Source organism: Arabidopsis lyrata (genome assembly GCF_000004255.2).
Source record: "Arabidopsis lyrata subsp. lyrata unplaced genomic scaffold ARALYscaffold_3, whole genome shotgun sequence".
Lineage (NCBI taxonomy): Eukaryota > Viridiplantae > Streptophyta > Magnoliopsida > Brassicales > Brassicaceae > Arabidopsis > Arabidopsis lyrata.
In genome coordinates this window covers 20,138,426-20,154,468 of record NW_003302553.1, presented here as the reverse complement: position 1 = coordinate 20,154,468, position 16,043 = coordinate 20,138,426, and the positions used below count along the sequence as shown (strand labels likewise).

The window sequence follows — 16,043 nt, the reverse complement described above, 5'->3', positions numbered from 1 at the left end:
GAAGAATACAGTACCTGACTCTCACAAGGCCAGACCTGCAGTTCTCTGTCAATTATGTATGCCAGAAGATGCATGCTCCTACTCTCTCAGATTTTCATCTGCTAAAACGCATTCTAAGGTACATCAAAGGCACCACTACAATGGATATATCCTTCAATAAAGACACGGATTGCACATTGAGGGCGTATAGTGATAGTGATCATGCGGGGTGTCACTCAACAAGACGTTCCACATGTGGTTTCTATACTTTTCTCGGGAACAATATCATTTCTTGGGCAACAAGAAAGCAACCAACAGTTGCTAAGAGCTCCACTGAAGCTGAATATCGGCGTATGTCTGACACTGCTTCAGAAATTACATGGCTAGTTAATCGTATGAGAGATTTGGGTGTACCAAAGTTGAAGACGCCTGAGCTCTTTTGCGATAACCTGTCTGCAGTTTACCTCACCGCAAATCCATCTTTCCATGCCCGGACAAAGCACTTTGCTACTCATTACCATTATGTGCGTGAACAGGTTGCTTTTGGAGAACTCATTGTCAACCACATTCCTGCGCATCTGCAACTAGCTGACATTTTCACCAAGTCGCTTCCTGCAGCTCCTTTCGAATCCTTGAGATTCAAACTAGGCGTCAATTTTCCACCGACTCAGAGTTTGAGGGGGAGTATCAACCAGATTGCGCAAAACGACAACACTCTGCAAAAAGGCCTCAAGACACAAAGGGCCAAACCAAAGCAAGATGAGAAGAAGCCCACCTCCGTACAACGGCTACCTGCGACAAAAGCCTAAAACAGAGCATTAGCAGAACAGACAAATGGTACGGAGGTGACAACGCAAAACCGTTTTGACGCTTAGTATCGTGTGACGACAGCTATGCCACGTGATGGTCAATAGCCAGCTATGACAGTCAAGGGTACACTACGTTTAGATGTAAATCTCTATAAAACCATTGTACCTCTGTAATCGAAAACCAAGTTGAAAGGAAATCAAAATACAAAAGAATCTTTCCATTTCTCTTCATATCTTTCAGAAGATAAGAGCGCAATGGGGAAGCTCTTGGGAAGTAGCAATCTCGAAAAACCCGAGATTCTACTACTTGGAGAAGTCCGGATGGGGGAAGTTTGTGAGAGACAATGCCTTGGGAAACAATGAGTTTATCACCTTCACTCACAAAGGAAAGATGCGCTTTACTTTGAACATCTTTAAGCAAGATGGGAAGGAGATGATGCAACCTCCACAATCCAGTTCCTTCTTGGCTTCTTCAAGTAAAGATTTGCTTTTCTGATTATGAAACAGTGAACCTGATAAAGATATCAACTGTATTAGAATATGGGCTTCCAACTCAAAACCAATTGACAATGAGTGGAGAGGCCCATATATCTTATATACTAATCAAGATCCCTTGTCTTTTCCAATGTGGGATAATATTATCCCTAATACGCCCCCTCGAGATGATGGCTCTAGCCTTTGATCTCGGTATGCTCGGGCATGGATCGGCGGGCCAATTATTGGGCCGGGCCGATGGTGGATTGGATTTGGACATGTACGGATCGGGCTCTGATACCATATTAGAATATGGGCTTCCAACTCAAAACCAATTGGCTATGAGTGGAGAGGCCCATATATCTTATATACTAGTTAAGATCCCTTGTCCTTTCCAATGTGGGATAATATTATCCCTAATAAACTGGTTCTTTAATTTTGATGATGAGACAGGCCGTGGTATCAAAACAGAACAAAGGGAAGATGACAAGAAGGAAGAGGTGGTTGTGTCTTCTGAGTTGAGCCCGACAACAGCTGCTGAATCTAATGGAGGAACAAGCAAAAGGAACCTCAACCTCGGAAAGAAGAAAGCTCGGGGAGATTCCGCAGGTGCCTCTTCGTCTTCTGTGGCAGAATTCACCATCTTCATCAGATGATCATACCTCAGAATCCTGGTATGATAAGACTAACCAACGACACTTAACACAAAGTCTACAAAGTGTGTTATGTTCCTAAACAATTTTATTTTTATTTTTCAGCCGATACCAACAGCTTTTGATAAGGCTCATATGCCCAAGGAAAATGCAATGTTTAAGATCCATCACCCAGATGGGAAGAGGTCATGGAATGTGACTTATTTGGCGAGTACAACAGTTGCATTCTCTGCTGGATGGATATGTTTGATTAAGGAGTATCCTATTGTTGCTGGGGTTACTTGCAAACTTACACTCATCAAACCAGACGAGCTGCTTCTTGTTGTCTTGAGACCAGAAGAGGAGACTGAGTAATGATGATGGATGTGAGGGTGTCTTGGAGAAGAAGCTACTAAGAAGAAGACTGTATTTGTCTTGTCTTTAAGTTTTATGTTATGACTTTAGTTTGGTTTTGAGTTAGTATCTAAACTTTCCTTCTTGTCTAACCGATGGATCTATGTAGTTTAATGTCTTTAAGACCATTTTAGTATGGTGTGTGTTTTTATAGTTTCCGGTAAAACTTTAATTTGCTTTCTCTCACTCGTAATTACAGTCAGGAACCAAAATCCCTGGAAATTCGATTGAAGCAGAAACAGAACAACTATATTGTAAAAAATAAAGTTTCTGAAAAACCTTACAATTGCCGGTATCAATCAATTATCAGATTTTGACATTGCTTCAATGACAGAACAGAAGGAGCTGTCATTAGGAACAATGCCTTCACTTTTCATTTCCCTTAGTAGCTCCTCTGCGAGTTCACCATCCTGGTTTTTACTCAAACCCTTTAACAGAGCATTGTACGTGAGAAGGGTAGGATTAAACCCGAGACTCAACATCTCATCCCGAACAATGAAAGCATGCTTTGTATCCCCTTTCTTACTATACCCACTTATTAGAGTGTTGTAACTAATGTGGTCAGGTTTGATTCCTCTTCTTTTCATCTCCCCCATAAGCTCACGAGCTTCCTCAAATTTCCCTTCTCCACAGAGCCCTCGCATCAAACAATTGTATGTCACATCATCAGGATCTATATTCATCCTGTCCATCTCCTTAAGCAACGAAAATGCACGGTCCATGTTGCCTGTTGCACAGTGACCATCCATCAAGGTATTCATCATCACAAGATCAGGCTTCATTCCCTTGCCTACAACTTTCTCAAACAACTCATCCGCTTCCCTCGTTTTATTTCTTCTACACAGAACATAAATAAGCGATGTATAAGTAAACTGCGTAGGCTTAATTCCATCGGTCATCATTTCGTCGTGCAAAGCAAATGCTTTCTTTGCATCTCCATGCTGACAATAACCATTTATGACTATATTGTACGTGACAGAATCCAAGACTATACCCTTCTCTCTAATCTCCCTAATCAATATCTCAGCAGCTTCTATCTTATTCTCCATAAACAAACCATGAATCAACGTGTTGTAAGTATAAAACGTCGGCACCATACCTTGTTTCACCATCTCATCCCTGTAAGCAAAAGCTGTCTCCAAATCCCCGTTGTTACTACAACCACGGATCAAAATATTGTACGACACAGAGTCCGGAACCAACCCAATCCCCTTCATCTCCCTCAACACCTCAGAGGCTCTTCCTTCATTACACATCCAAGACAGAATCGGATTGTACGTCTGCAAATCTGGTTGAAAGCCTTTAGATTTCATTTCACTGATAATCATACGAGCACCTTCGATTCGTCCTCTCAAAGAATAACCTTGAACAAGAGTGTTGTAAGTCACAATAGTAGGCTTAATTCCAAAACTCTCCATGATCCCTAAAAATCCCTTGGCCTTCTTCAACTTCCCTTCCTTGCACAATACATTGATCATTATATTGAACGTGTAAACATTCGACTTAATCTCCATTCTATACATGTCAGCGTAGAAGACCCAAGCGTTCTCTATACGATTCAACCTCGATAACAAACTCAAAATGTGATTACAAGTTTCAGTTTTGGGATCAAAACCTTTTTCCTTCATCAGGTAAAAGCACTCAATGGCTTCATCTACCATTCTCAATTGACAGTAAAATCTGACCATGAAGTCGAAAAGGATCGTGCTTTTAGTCTGTAATCGATCATGGGCAAGCACCAATTCATCGAAAAGGTCTCTTACTGAGTTCTTACGAGTACTAACGACTTCTTTCAGCAACTGAGTAACAGATTTCGGAGAAGAGAGCTTGGAGACGACAGCAATGGCTAGACACTGTGTTTGAAAGTCCAGGCAACGAAGATCGATGTGGTTGACGAAATTGAAGGCTAAATCAGGAGTCTTGACGAGGCTGAGAAGAGTTGTTGATACAAGGGAAGGTATGAGTTTGTCCGTAACGTGTTCGATGAAATGCCACTGAGAGGATTTTATCGACTCGAGCAAAACTTCAGAAGTTATTGGCGGTAACTGTGACTCGGTGGTGGTGGATGTTTGGGCGAAAGAAGAGAGACGTGCGGCGGTAGGATAATAGCCGGCGCCGGAAAGAATAGAGATTCGGTGGCGTAAGATGCAGGGGAATGTGATTTGTCTCATGGCTGCTCAAGGAAGACGAATTGAAGAGGTTCACACGGTTTATGAGTGGCTGAAACAATTTACGGTTTAAATTGGGATTGGGCATTTCGGTTTAATGTTAATAGTTTGCTTCATTCTACTCTGAAATATAATTTCTAGTTTTTGGTTAAACGAAATTTGATTAAATCACTTAAATTTCAATTTAATGGGAGACATGGTTTGAAAAAATAATCAAAGAACCCCAGTTCACGTCACTATTGAAGATAAATAAGTAAATAAAAAAATTAAACTTTTTTACAATAAAATACTATATGTACTAAAGTTTATTTATCTATTTACAAATAAAATATATAACATATTATTGTAATAAAATTTAAATTCAGAAAAATATAAATTAATAAATATTAAATCACATGACCATTTTGTATTATTAAGAACAAAAGCACTCCGAAATATAAGAAAACATATATCTAATGGATGGGATGACCGGATGAGATTATACAAAAGTGTGGTTAGAATATATTAATTAAAAATAATAATACATGAGGAAATAGTTTATAAAAAAAAATTATTCTCTTTAGGTATATGTAATTTTGGAAAAATAAGTATTATTTTTTTTTTTGTCAACTGGAATTTTATTATCGAAATTTGTTGTACAACCAAAGAACAATACAACGCCCAAACAAGGGAAGCTAAGTTGGTGGACAAAGAAAAAGTCCCCATATACAAAAGCCGGAGGAAAATGAGATTTCTCTAGAATTAAAGCCCTAAACAAGGGAAACGAAAGACAAATGACAAATAAAACAAAAAATTTCAGCCCATAATCAAAAGACACTGAAACCTTAATCTAAAAATAGAGGCAATAAGGCTTAAACCCGAAACACGATAGATTTAAGAAGCAAAAAACTTCTCCTTTAGAGCACCAGCGACTGAGATTAACCAATGATGCATGCGGCTAACCAAAGATAACATCTACTACCTACTATCATAATGAAAGCCGATCTCTCGAAACCAGAACCAAAGACTTCATAACTCGGCAAGCAAGACCACAACAATAACCTCTAACACGCTTTCGAATGTGACTACGACGACTGATACACCCATTAACGTCTAGGTAGAAGCCTTCAAAACACAATCCAACCTAAACAGATTGTGAAAGCAAATACAAGGAGCAAAGTAACCTCTCGATTATCAACGATCTTAAGGACAAGAAAGACAAAGGATCGATACAGCTATCAACCACAACAAACATCCAAAGGAAAAGAACCATCTGTAAACTTTAGAAAACTAACACATCTTCAAATAGAATGAATCCTTTGTTTAGAAAAGGAACTAGTCTAGAGGGAACTACTAGCATAAAGGTGGAGAGTTAGAACAAAAAGGAAAGGTAATGGCTGAACGAAAGCTGACAAGAACCTACAATTACTCCATCCTTGTGGGATAGAAACGAATGAACACGAGACCGGCACATGATCTATGAAAGGACCCAACAAACCAAAATGGCCTTATTAATCGAACCTGAAATTGCTAAGTGTGCTAGTTCTATACGTTTGTATGATGAGAGAGTGTAGCGAGTTCGTTTGTGCATAAAGTAAATGAGACACAAGAGATTTGTTAACGGGGTTCGGTTAACCTACATCCCCGGGACCAAGTCCAGAAACCATTCACTAGAAAAGGCCGCAACCTACAATTGCTATATAGTATCCACCACTCTTTTCTAGAATTACAATGAAAGAAAACTACTACTCCTATTGTCTTTTCCGACGAGTATAGCTTCTCAACAAAACCATCAAAAGATCTCTCTATCTTGTTGATGGGGCGACGTCACACACACATGTGTGCCTCTCTCGATAAACCCTAGACGCGCAAGTCTTCATGTTGCCGTCTCTTGGTATTTAATTATATCAAGTGCCAAAAACCCTAGACAACTTAAGCCACGCTTCAAGTCTCTACAAGAGATTGGGCTTAACTTGAACAATGGCCCACGACCAACGTGGCCGTAACATAACATTATGAAAGACTAAATCTCGTTATGATCTTTCGTTCCAACAGCTTCACACCTGTTCCAACAGCTTCACACCTGTTCCAACAATATCTGCACTTTCAATCTCTCCCTTTTTGACTGAGTTTTACAGCTCAAGCTCTCCATGTTAAGCACGCATACCCATCAGTAATCATGATATAAAAACTCTCCCTTAATCCTATATCATCGTGCTAATATCTGTTCACGGAACTTTCTCAATCTCCCCCTGCTTGAGTGATAAAACTCTGTTAAAACATTAAGTGCAGGATGAGCTTAGTTATACCTGTTTGGGCATAGTCCACTATCAGAAACGCCTTCCCCCTTTGAGGTCTACAGTGATTTTCATCCTCCCAAAGCTTATAGCACAAGAACCTCCAAAACAAAAAGATCCACGTCTGATGTAGATTACCAATCTTTGCTTTCTAACTTGTTAGTTCCATCCATAATGCTTAGTCTTTATCAGCAACATAATCAATGGCTTTAAAGCACTACTCATCATAATCAAGCATCAAAGGAATCAATACAAACCAAAGCTGCTCCTTGGATTAATATCTTCACGTTTCTCTTCAATTGCAAATCTCACCTGCTTAATTGACAACCAAACTCAACACCAATACATAGTCTTTACCTCAAATCGTCCATATGAGTTAACTACACGGCGGATAACACTCCCCCTACACCACTGCATCACTTTCTCTCCCTGCTTGGATGCTCCTTCATAGAAAAATCAAAGTATCTCTGTTACATACCTCTGTTTCAACTATTCTGTCTTCTCACTTGTGTTTTACATCTCACTCATACATAACCAGTATCTCTCCCTGATTGAGTTGGTAAAACTCTGTGCACAAAGCTTCTTCTTGGAATACATAGAGTTTGTAAAAAGAAAATCCACATCTTGAAAACAAACAACTCAGATTCTTCCAGCGAACACATAAGCTCATGTCATAAGTCAAACTTAGCTGCTTCATTTTATTTTCATTGAAACTTCTCTGTGTGTATCTGAACTAAGATAAATTTCTTTTGACCTTGATCACAACCCTTGAATTACAAGCAAATTTACCATGATCCAACAGTTCATTAGCAGCAAACCGTGCTCCCCCAACAAGCTTCATTCTCATTTAGACCAATAGTTCTGCAAACTGAAACTCAAACTCATACATTGCAACAACATGTAGCACATAGATTCAACTTTCTAAGGCTCCCCCTTGAAACAAGAACCTGTGAATTTCATTGTCGTTCTTTCAACCATTTTTTTTAAACAGATGTGATTTGCAACGGATGTATACCACATGTCTCCCGGATAGCCACTTTTCTAGAACCAAGTCTGAACTCAGAACATTTCTGTAAAACTTCCATACAATTCTTTCTCAGCGCAGCGGAAAAATACGAGAAGCCTTCAAAAAATTGCATACATACTCGTGTAGAAGATAAAGACGAATGATGCTGAATTCATGACCATTAATCAAAGCAGAACTTACTACCTCTTTTTGGTAGTTTTCCTTTCAGCTATCTCCCACCAGCTGATCCAGTGACGTTCTTGAGACTATTGTTTTAACAACTTTCTGTCATATCATCGTTAAATCCCAATTTGCAACCAATCATTGCCCGCTGGCAGTCTTAACGTGAGTAACATTCTTTTTCTCCTTGTGAGAAGATCTCATCCATTCTCATGCAGTGAATCCAAAAACTTGTCCTTGTTGACAAGCATATAACCTCTACCAATCCTTGATTGACAAATGATCTGATGTTGTATCTAACTCAATGTTTCAACAAAACACACATGCTTTCTAGCCTTGTTTCGTTTTGAATCACAGCAAACCATCCTTTGAAACATGCATATCAATTATCGCCACCTGAAACAGAAATCTGCTTGTTTCTTCATCTTTCTGCAAACAACTTTTCTTTTCATCAAACAAGCCTCTTTTCAAACACAAAAGAGCACAGAGTATGTAGAAAGATCAAACTCAGACAATGAAGCCATGTTATCGCTTTGATGATGAAAGCCTAACTCCGTCAGCCATGTGATTCTTTTAAATCAAATGAGGGCTTCATAAATTTTGTGCTCTGTCACTTATAATGGAAAGATTCTCTTTCTTGACACTTCATAAGCTTCATTCCAAAAATCTTCAACTTGAAAACAAGAAAACTGCAGATTCCTGAAACTCCTTTGTTATATTTCCACATTCACCAACAATTCTTCTCTAGAATCCTAGAGCCTTAACAAAGAGTAGACTCCTAGCAAGTTGTCCATAATTCTAAAATACACAGAAGCTGAAGACTTCCCAAGAGTAAACTGCCGAACAAGGACTTACAGTAACTTGTTAATTCACTTCTTTGGCACAGTAAGCTGAAACAATCTCTTCTAGAATCATTTGCAAGTCACCTTTGCAAGACACAGCTTTAGAGTCTCCGAAATAACTACTCTGAACCGCCATCATTCTACTCTGTCCTCGGACTCCGAATCCAATGCCCTCCTACCAGAATCTAGCTCCGTAAGTCTAGAATATCTTTGCAAATTTTCATTTCATTCCAAGTTTAATTGGTCGACCATTTGATGTCTCCACTATAACTGGTCAGATCTGAAACTTCAGTTGACATGTGCCCGGAACAGATTGAATACGGTCGAATAAAACGCAATCCAACCGTCAAAAAATTAATCCCACCGTTGACACTCAAGACAGTAATAGCAAGAAGCTCACTACCAAGTTTCAGCTCGATCAGATTACTTTTAGGACTCCAATCGTTGTCTCGAAGATCCTATCTCGTAACTGATTTCTGCAATTTTTCAATCCCGTAAAAAAAATACGCTTCCCTCCTTTGATGTTGCAATGTTGATCTTCTTCGCTTCACTCTTCCATGCTTATGTTAAACAAGCTACAACCTCTGAAACAATCTTAATATCCACAAGTATCAGGTTCATTCCACTGAGACAGAATCTTCACACAATCTACACCTTAGTATTGTAATTTGCAGTGGAAACTAAGAGTTAAAGTCTCAAAAACGTTATGATCCTGATGTTCATCACCCTGAGAAAATGACGTCAACTCATGCCTTCCATGCCTTCCTCAACTTGAAACAATCTGATACCTTAGAGATCTACACCATCAAACAGTTCCTAGAACATATAAGCCAGAGTATACCACAGCGTATGGAAAATGCCCATCTTGACGAAATCTTCATGAACATACGCTTCTTGATCTGTCTTCATGCAGAACACAAACGGAGTAGCAAATCAATCCAGAAAATTATGAAATTTGGTGAAAATATCCACAACAGTCATACCAAGCCACGAGAAAAAACGGATCACGATTTGGGTTTACGGTTTGAAAGTTATGATCAATTATACAAGACAGATCCGGAACGATACAAACCTGCGAGCAGCCAACTTTAAGAGCGATTTTCCATCAAACCACACGGAACCAGAAAATGATCTTTATATCTTTGAAAAGATCTCATTCTCAAGTTTTCAGAACATCTTTCAGAGATAAAATCCGAGGTCTGTATACCCAAAGAAAACGAAGAACCAAGAATCAACCATGAGAATATTCTTTCGACCTTGCTCACCAACCTTTGTAGACTTTTCATGTTATCTTGTTTCATTACTGTCTTCTACAGTATTCTGATGAGACCTTTCATTACCAGTAGATTTCCCATGAACCTTCTTCTCGATTCCATAAACGCAAATACGCAAATAAGCTTATCAACTGAAGCAAACTTCTGACCTTCCAAAATCTGACACACTCAATTTCTGCTCCAAAGAACCATTAAATCCAAAGCCAGCCAACATGTCGACAATAGAGACGACAAGCATATACACCCGAAGCCAATTTTCTTCTCTGCAACCGAGAATCACCAGTACCGCTTAATACATTTATCTTCTAGTTAGTATAAAAACTGCAACAGACAAGGCTTGCAGCGAGGGAGACTTTAAACAAAAATCCTCAAATTTCAACCTCTTTTTCTGATAGTCATCATAGAAGAAAAGATCCGAAATGGCCAATTAAAGAAGACCAAAAATATGATCTAATGGCAGCTTGTTTAAATTTGAGAAATCAGCTCAAGAGATTGAGCTTCCAACGATAAACTTCATGACTGTAAGACACTTCATTTCTTGAATCTTTCTTTAGAGGTCCATGTCTCATATGTGTTGACATCTCAATCAGGAGCTCCAACTCAAGAGATTTTGATTTTGCTTTTCAAATGCCCAAATTAATGCCAGCAATGACCACCAAGACTTGAGACAATTTTCATAACTAGAAATCCCATCATAGGAGAGCTCCATCACCGCTAATCTTAACTATGGATCTTGTTTTCTCCTCCATGGTTTTAGAAACTTTGCTTTTCTAGATCACAAGATTCTAACTGTGACTTGAGAGACGATCTTCCTTTTCACCGATTTTTTAATTTCCTCAATAGCATAACCAATTTTTTGCAGTGCCAGAAGCTTGAACTTTCCACCGATTGCTGCACGTGAGTCTAAACAGAATTTTCTCCAAGATCAAAATTTATTAATCCTCTTCTTTTCAATGTAAGTTTGTAGACAGCCTTCTGATCTCATAATCATATCAGATCACTTCATGAATTCTTCTTCTTTCAAGACCTTGAAGCTTTGATTAAATTCTGAGATGACCTCGTTTTCCTCACAGAGAAGATTCTTACACATCATCTTTATAATGAGACCATCATTCACTGAAACACATGATGTTGACAATGTCCGGATGTTGACCGTTGACATCGTACACCACTACTTCACTATGTAGCTCTAATAGACTTCAATTGTTCAAAGCAGAACATGATAGAAGCATGAAGAACTGCTAACATCATCTTTATCTCGCGGATCTGCTCCATCATGTCTACCATGCCTGTATCTTTCTCTTGGCCAAGATCAAGACCTCACACCATAAATCTTCGTCTCTCTTTACCCTCAGAGACGCAGAACCAAGACGCACTCCAGATTCCGATCAGCAACTATGAGCAACCGACAACGATTTCTTTGCCAACAATCCTCTCTGGAACCAACGGAGCTGACAACCTTATATCTTCTTTCACTTAGATCTTTCACAAGACTAGAAGAGAAATCGAACTCTCTTTTTATTCCAATCTGTTACAAATCCAACTCAATTAGAAAGACTAGATTCATTGTGTTTCACGTTCTTCCCCACGAACATGCGTGGCATCAAACTAGAGCGAGCTGATTCAATCCCATGTTCTTCCGAAACACAAAACACGAATCATAACCCACAACAATTGATCAATTTGACACCGGAGATACAGCTTCTATACCTTATACACTGTCCTCTCTCTTCAACGGGCAGTTAACTCCTTAGCTCTTCTGTCTTACTCGAAAGCTTGAAAACCTCTCTTAAACAGAAGACTCGATATACTCGCTAAGAGAGTGGGCTTTTTATGGGCCTTATTTGATTAAATTTGGAACTGGGCCGAGATTCTCTAACAAACTCAACTCAAAAAAAAATTTCCTCTCCTCGTCAATGCTTCCGCAACACTATTCCGATCAACAACCACTCCTCTAAATCTCTGCAATTTTCGGCGGTTACTTTGTCACCAAACTTAGACTCTCGAATCCATCATACCTAAGAACCTGAGATAATCCCAAATCATAAACGCTTGAAGCTTGTCGTAACGTTCCCAAATTAATTCTCTTCTTAAACGTTCATGAACATGTTTCTTCTTTCTCTCTGCTAGCCACACATCCAGGACCATACCCGAAACGAGAACGGATCTCTGTCGAGAACCCGCTCTGATACCAATTGAAATTGCTAAGTGTGCTAGTTCTATACGTTTGTATGATGAGAGAGTGTAGCGAGTTCGTTTGTGCATAAAGTAAATGAGACACAAGAGATTTGTTAACGGGGTTCGGTTAACCTACATCCCCGGGACCAAGTCCAGAAACCATTCACTAGAAAAGGCCGCAACCTACAATTGCTATATGGTATCCACCACTCTTTTCTAGAATTACAATGAAAGAAATCTACTACTCCTATTGTCTTTTCCGACGAGTATAGCTTCTCAACAAAACCATCAAAAGATCTCTCTATCTTGTTGATGGGGCGACGTCACACACACATGTGTGCCTCTCTCGATAAACCCTAGACGCGCAAGTCTTCATGTTGCCGTCTCTTGGTATTTATATCAAGTGCCAAAAACCCTAGACAACTTAAGCCACGCTTCAAGTCTCTACAAGAGATTGGGCTTAACTTGAACAATAGCCCACGACCAACGTGGCCGTAACATAACATTATGAAAGACTAAATCTCGTTATGATCTTTCGTTCCAACAGCTTCACACCTGTTCCAACAGCTTCACACCTGTTCCAACAATATCTGCACTTTCAGAACCAACCGATGATTTAACTGATCCGAAACCATCATCTTCACTGAAATCAGTACCCTCCACAGATCTTGCCGCTTAGACCACTTTTAACTCAACAATCGAGAACACCAAGTGACTCCCCAAACAAAAACTAAAATTCCGCAGACAGGAAAACCATCTAACCACATGAAAAGCATGAAAAGGACAAACACGGACACCTTCAAAGACCGGAACGATCAAATGTTAAACCCGAGTCACGAGAATTCTCCTTAGCACCAATAAGCCAAAACCATGAACCAGTACGGCAAAAACCGTCTCAAATTTCTATGGATCACCACAGAACCACCACAACATCTTCTCAAGCGAGATAATACAAAACTAATCTACCACTGCGATCTCTCTGACGAGCCACACTGTTAAAGGAAGAAACGGCCGCAACCACCGACACGAGAAGAGTTACATCTATACACCACCTGCAAAGTAAGATCCAATGAGAAAACAAAAGAAATTAAGGAAACATGGGAGACACTAGAGCCGGTGCTAAAGAAACCGCCGCTCTCCAGCATCACAACGAGAATTTTTTGTCGGCGGCTGAGAAGTAGAGAGAGTTTTCAAATAACGATTTTTTGCTGATGTGTCCAGCAGAATTTTAGATAAGTGAAAACATTGATGTCATGTAAAAAATTATAATTTATATCTAGCAAATGTTAGTAAATTTAAAAATCAAAATAAAAGTGAAAAAAATATTACCCATTGGGCTTTGCGGATTTGGAAACAAATTCTAGATATGATGTCATTTGGAAACAAATTCTAGATATGATGTCATGTACAACTACGGTCCAATGTATTATCCAGTCTAAAATCCGCAATATTTTTTCTTTTAGCCTAAAAAGCTGAAAATTATTAATATTTTTGTTGATTGATGACAAAAAGTGGTTTTTACTTTTTTTTTTCTCAATTATGCTTTTTATGTCTCCAATCATTGCTTATGTAAGTGTGGTTTCTAGTCTCGTCATCTAACTATGTCTTGAATGACGAGACTATATATAATAGAAAATCCACTTTTTTGGTGTTGCATATTTAGCAAAATCTATATATAATAGAAAATCCATTTTTTTATTCACTGTCTATGGCCTATGACTAAAAGTAAGGTGCGTTTCTTAATTTTTTCTGGAAAAACTTATGGGCTATGATTTATTTAGTGGATCTGATTTATATATTATTTTTTATCCGTAAATTAAAAAAACACAGGATTCTCTATATAAAGACATACATGCACTCTATTCATTCATACACTAAAAAAACTTCCATCTACAGCACTTCACTTATAAATCTCATACTTCTATACACAACCTTTCACTTTTAATGGTAAAAAATATTTAATTGTTTTCGATTCTTTACTTGTTTTCAATTCTAAATTAGTTAAATTTCAAATATTTTATTTATCAAATTATTTTATTTTTAAATATTAAAATTAATGAAATTAGTCTTTTTAGGTGACAATATAATAAAAATTAATATTAATTTCTTAAATGTTTATAATTAAATAACTAATTAAATTTATGTAGTTATAAAATTTTTTATAATTAATTATTTAATCGATGTCATGTTTCATTATGATTTATTATCGAGGGGAATTTTGGAGTTTAGAAAAAAAAAAGAATTCTTTGTGATTTCCAAGATATAGTATTCATGCACAAAAGAGAGTGGTAATGGCGACAATGAGATTACGCAATTTCATCAAGATTTCAAAATTTTCAGATGCAGATTTTGCAGAAGTAATGATAAAACCTGAAATAAACAACACCGATTGGGAGCCTGATTTAGATAACATGGAAGCAACTTAAGTAGCAGATATAAAATATATGACACAAATAAAGGACAATATTACATATATGTATGGAAAAATCAACATACACGATAATAATATTTTGAATTGTATTATTTTGGTTGGTTTTTTTAATATTTATTGTTTCACTACATTTTATAAAACAAATGTATTTTTAAAAAAATTTCCAATTTAAAATATTTATTTTTTTAGTTCCTAATAATATTTATTTTTTATTTTTAATCGTAAATAATATGTAAAAATGTTTTATTAACAATATAAATAAAACATAACAATTTTAATTTACAATTACACTATTATCATTAATTAAGTTTTATTTATAATATATTTATTTAAAATATATATACCGAACCGTTTGTTTTACTCATCACCATTCAAATATTTGTACCGCACCGCATATTATTTTTCATCATTCATAAATTATCCGCACTACTATATCCGCACATATTCCGCATACTGGCTCTGAATTGTGACAGCGGATTGAGCGGTGCAGAACAAACGGATTAAGTGATGCGGTGCAGTTTAACTACGGTTTAAAGAAGGTTAATATGAGAGAAATGCACTATGCGGAACAAGTGCAGTTAATAAAAAAACAAGCGGTGTGGGAGAATGTTTGAATGGTGAGAAAACCAACATGTAGTTTTGGACATATTAAAAAAAAGGTATATGTGAATGATCCTCACAACTCCATTTTTACATTTTTAAATAAAAAAAAAGGTATGTGTGAATGGTGATACTAAGTGAAACCACAATTCCTCCAGCACCTCTGTGGTGCTGGACGCTTTCCACTCGGTCAAAAATAGTTTATTGGGATTTTTTCCCGAGTACTACGCCTATTATCTGCTGGTTTCTCTACTAACGCCTCTTCTTCCTCTACATCCTCTTCTTCCTCTTCGTCCTCCTCCTCCTCTTCGTCCTCTTCGTCCTCCTCGTCTTCACGAGACTGTCGCTCTTGACGAGACTGTCGCTCTTAACGAGACTGAGTCCATCATCAGGTTGTGGCTCAACATCCTCTTCGTCCTCTTCGTCCTCCTCGTTGTTTCTTGACGTGACTGTCGCACTTCTTCAACTACTTCATGAAAAGGAAAAGTTTGATAATATTCTTCATGAAAAGGGGAAGTTTGATCTTCTTCAACTACTTTATGAGAAGGGAAATTTTGGGGTTGCTGCTCAACATCATCAGGCTGTGGCTGTGGCTGCTCCACATATAGGTTCGGCTCAACATGAGGCTGTGACTCAACATCAATAAAGTTTTAGTCACAGAAAAGAAAAACACAGAATCTAAATATATAGACCAAGTGGGTTCCATGAGGCACTTCTGTTAGTAAAAGAAACACATTATATAACACACATGTGTTTCATGAAGCACTTGTGTTAAAAAAA

At 37.9% G+C, this 16,043-nt stretch overlaps 2 protein-coding genes and 1 long non-coding RNA gene across 3 annotated transcripts in view; 1 reads left to right on the top strand and 2 right to left on the bottom strand.

Annotated features, from left to right (window-relative positions):
• The window catches only part of LOC9319980 (B3 domain-containing protein At2g16210), an 11,122-nt gene extending 8,853 nt beyond the window's left edge, over nucleotides 1-2,269 (top strand). Inside the window, exons 2-4 of the mRNA XM_021032142.1 lie at nucleotides 1,030-1,264; nucleotides 1,716-1,891; nucleotides 2,021-2,269. Coding sequence (XP_020887801.1) covers nucleotides 1,030-1,264; nucleotides 1,716-1,891; nucleotides 2,021-2,269 — 660 coding nt within the window. The remainder of the gene's footprint in view (nucleotides 1-1,029; nucleotides 1,265-1,715; nucleotides 1,892-2,020) is intronic.
• Nucleotides 2,270-2,501: 232 nt separating this feature from the next.
• On the bottom strand, nucleotides 2,502-4,639 carry LOC9319979 (pentatricopeptide repeat-containing protein At2g15630, mitochondrial). Its single transcript, XM_002883866.2, has one exon. It carries the CDS (start codon nucleotides 4,477-4,479, stop codon nucleotides 2,608-2,610), a length of 1,872 nt encoding a protein of 623 aa, XP_002883912.1. The 5' UTR covers nucleotides 4,480-4,639; the 3' UTR covers nucleotides 2,502-2,607.
• A 986-nt stretch (nucleotides 4,640-5,625) lies between these two features.
• Nucleotides 5,626-13,487, bottom strand: LOC110230420. Its single transcript, XR_002333525.1, has 2 exons — nucleotides 12,838-13,487; nucleotides 5,626-5,976 (listed from the first exon to the last, which is right to left on the bottom strand). It is a non-coding gene; the product is annotated as an uncharacterized LOC110230420 (long non-coding RNA).
• Between the last annotated feature and the right edge of the window lie 2,556 nt (nucleotides 13,488-16,043).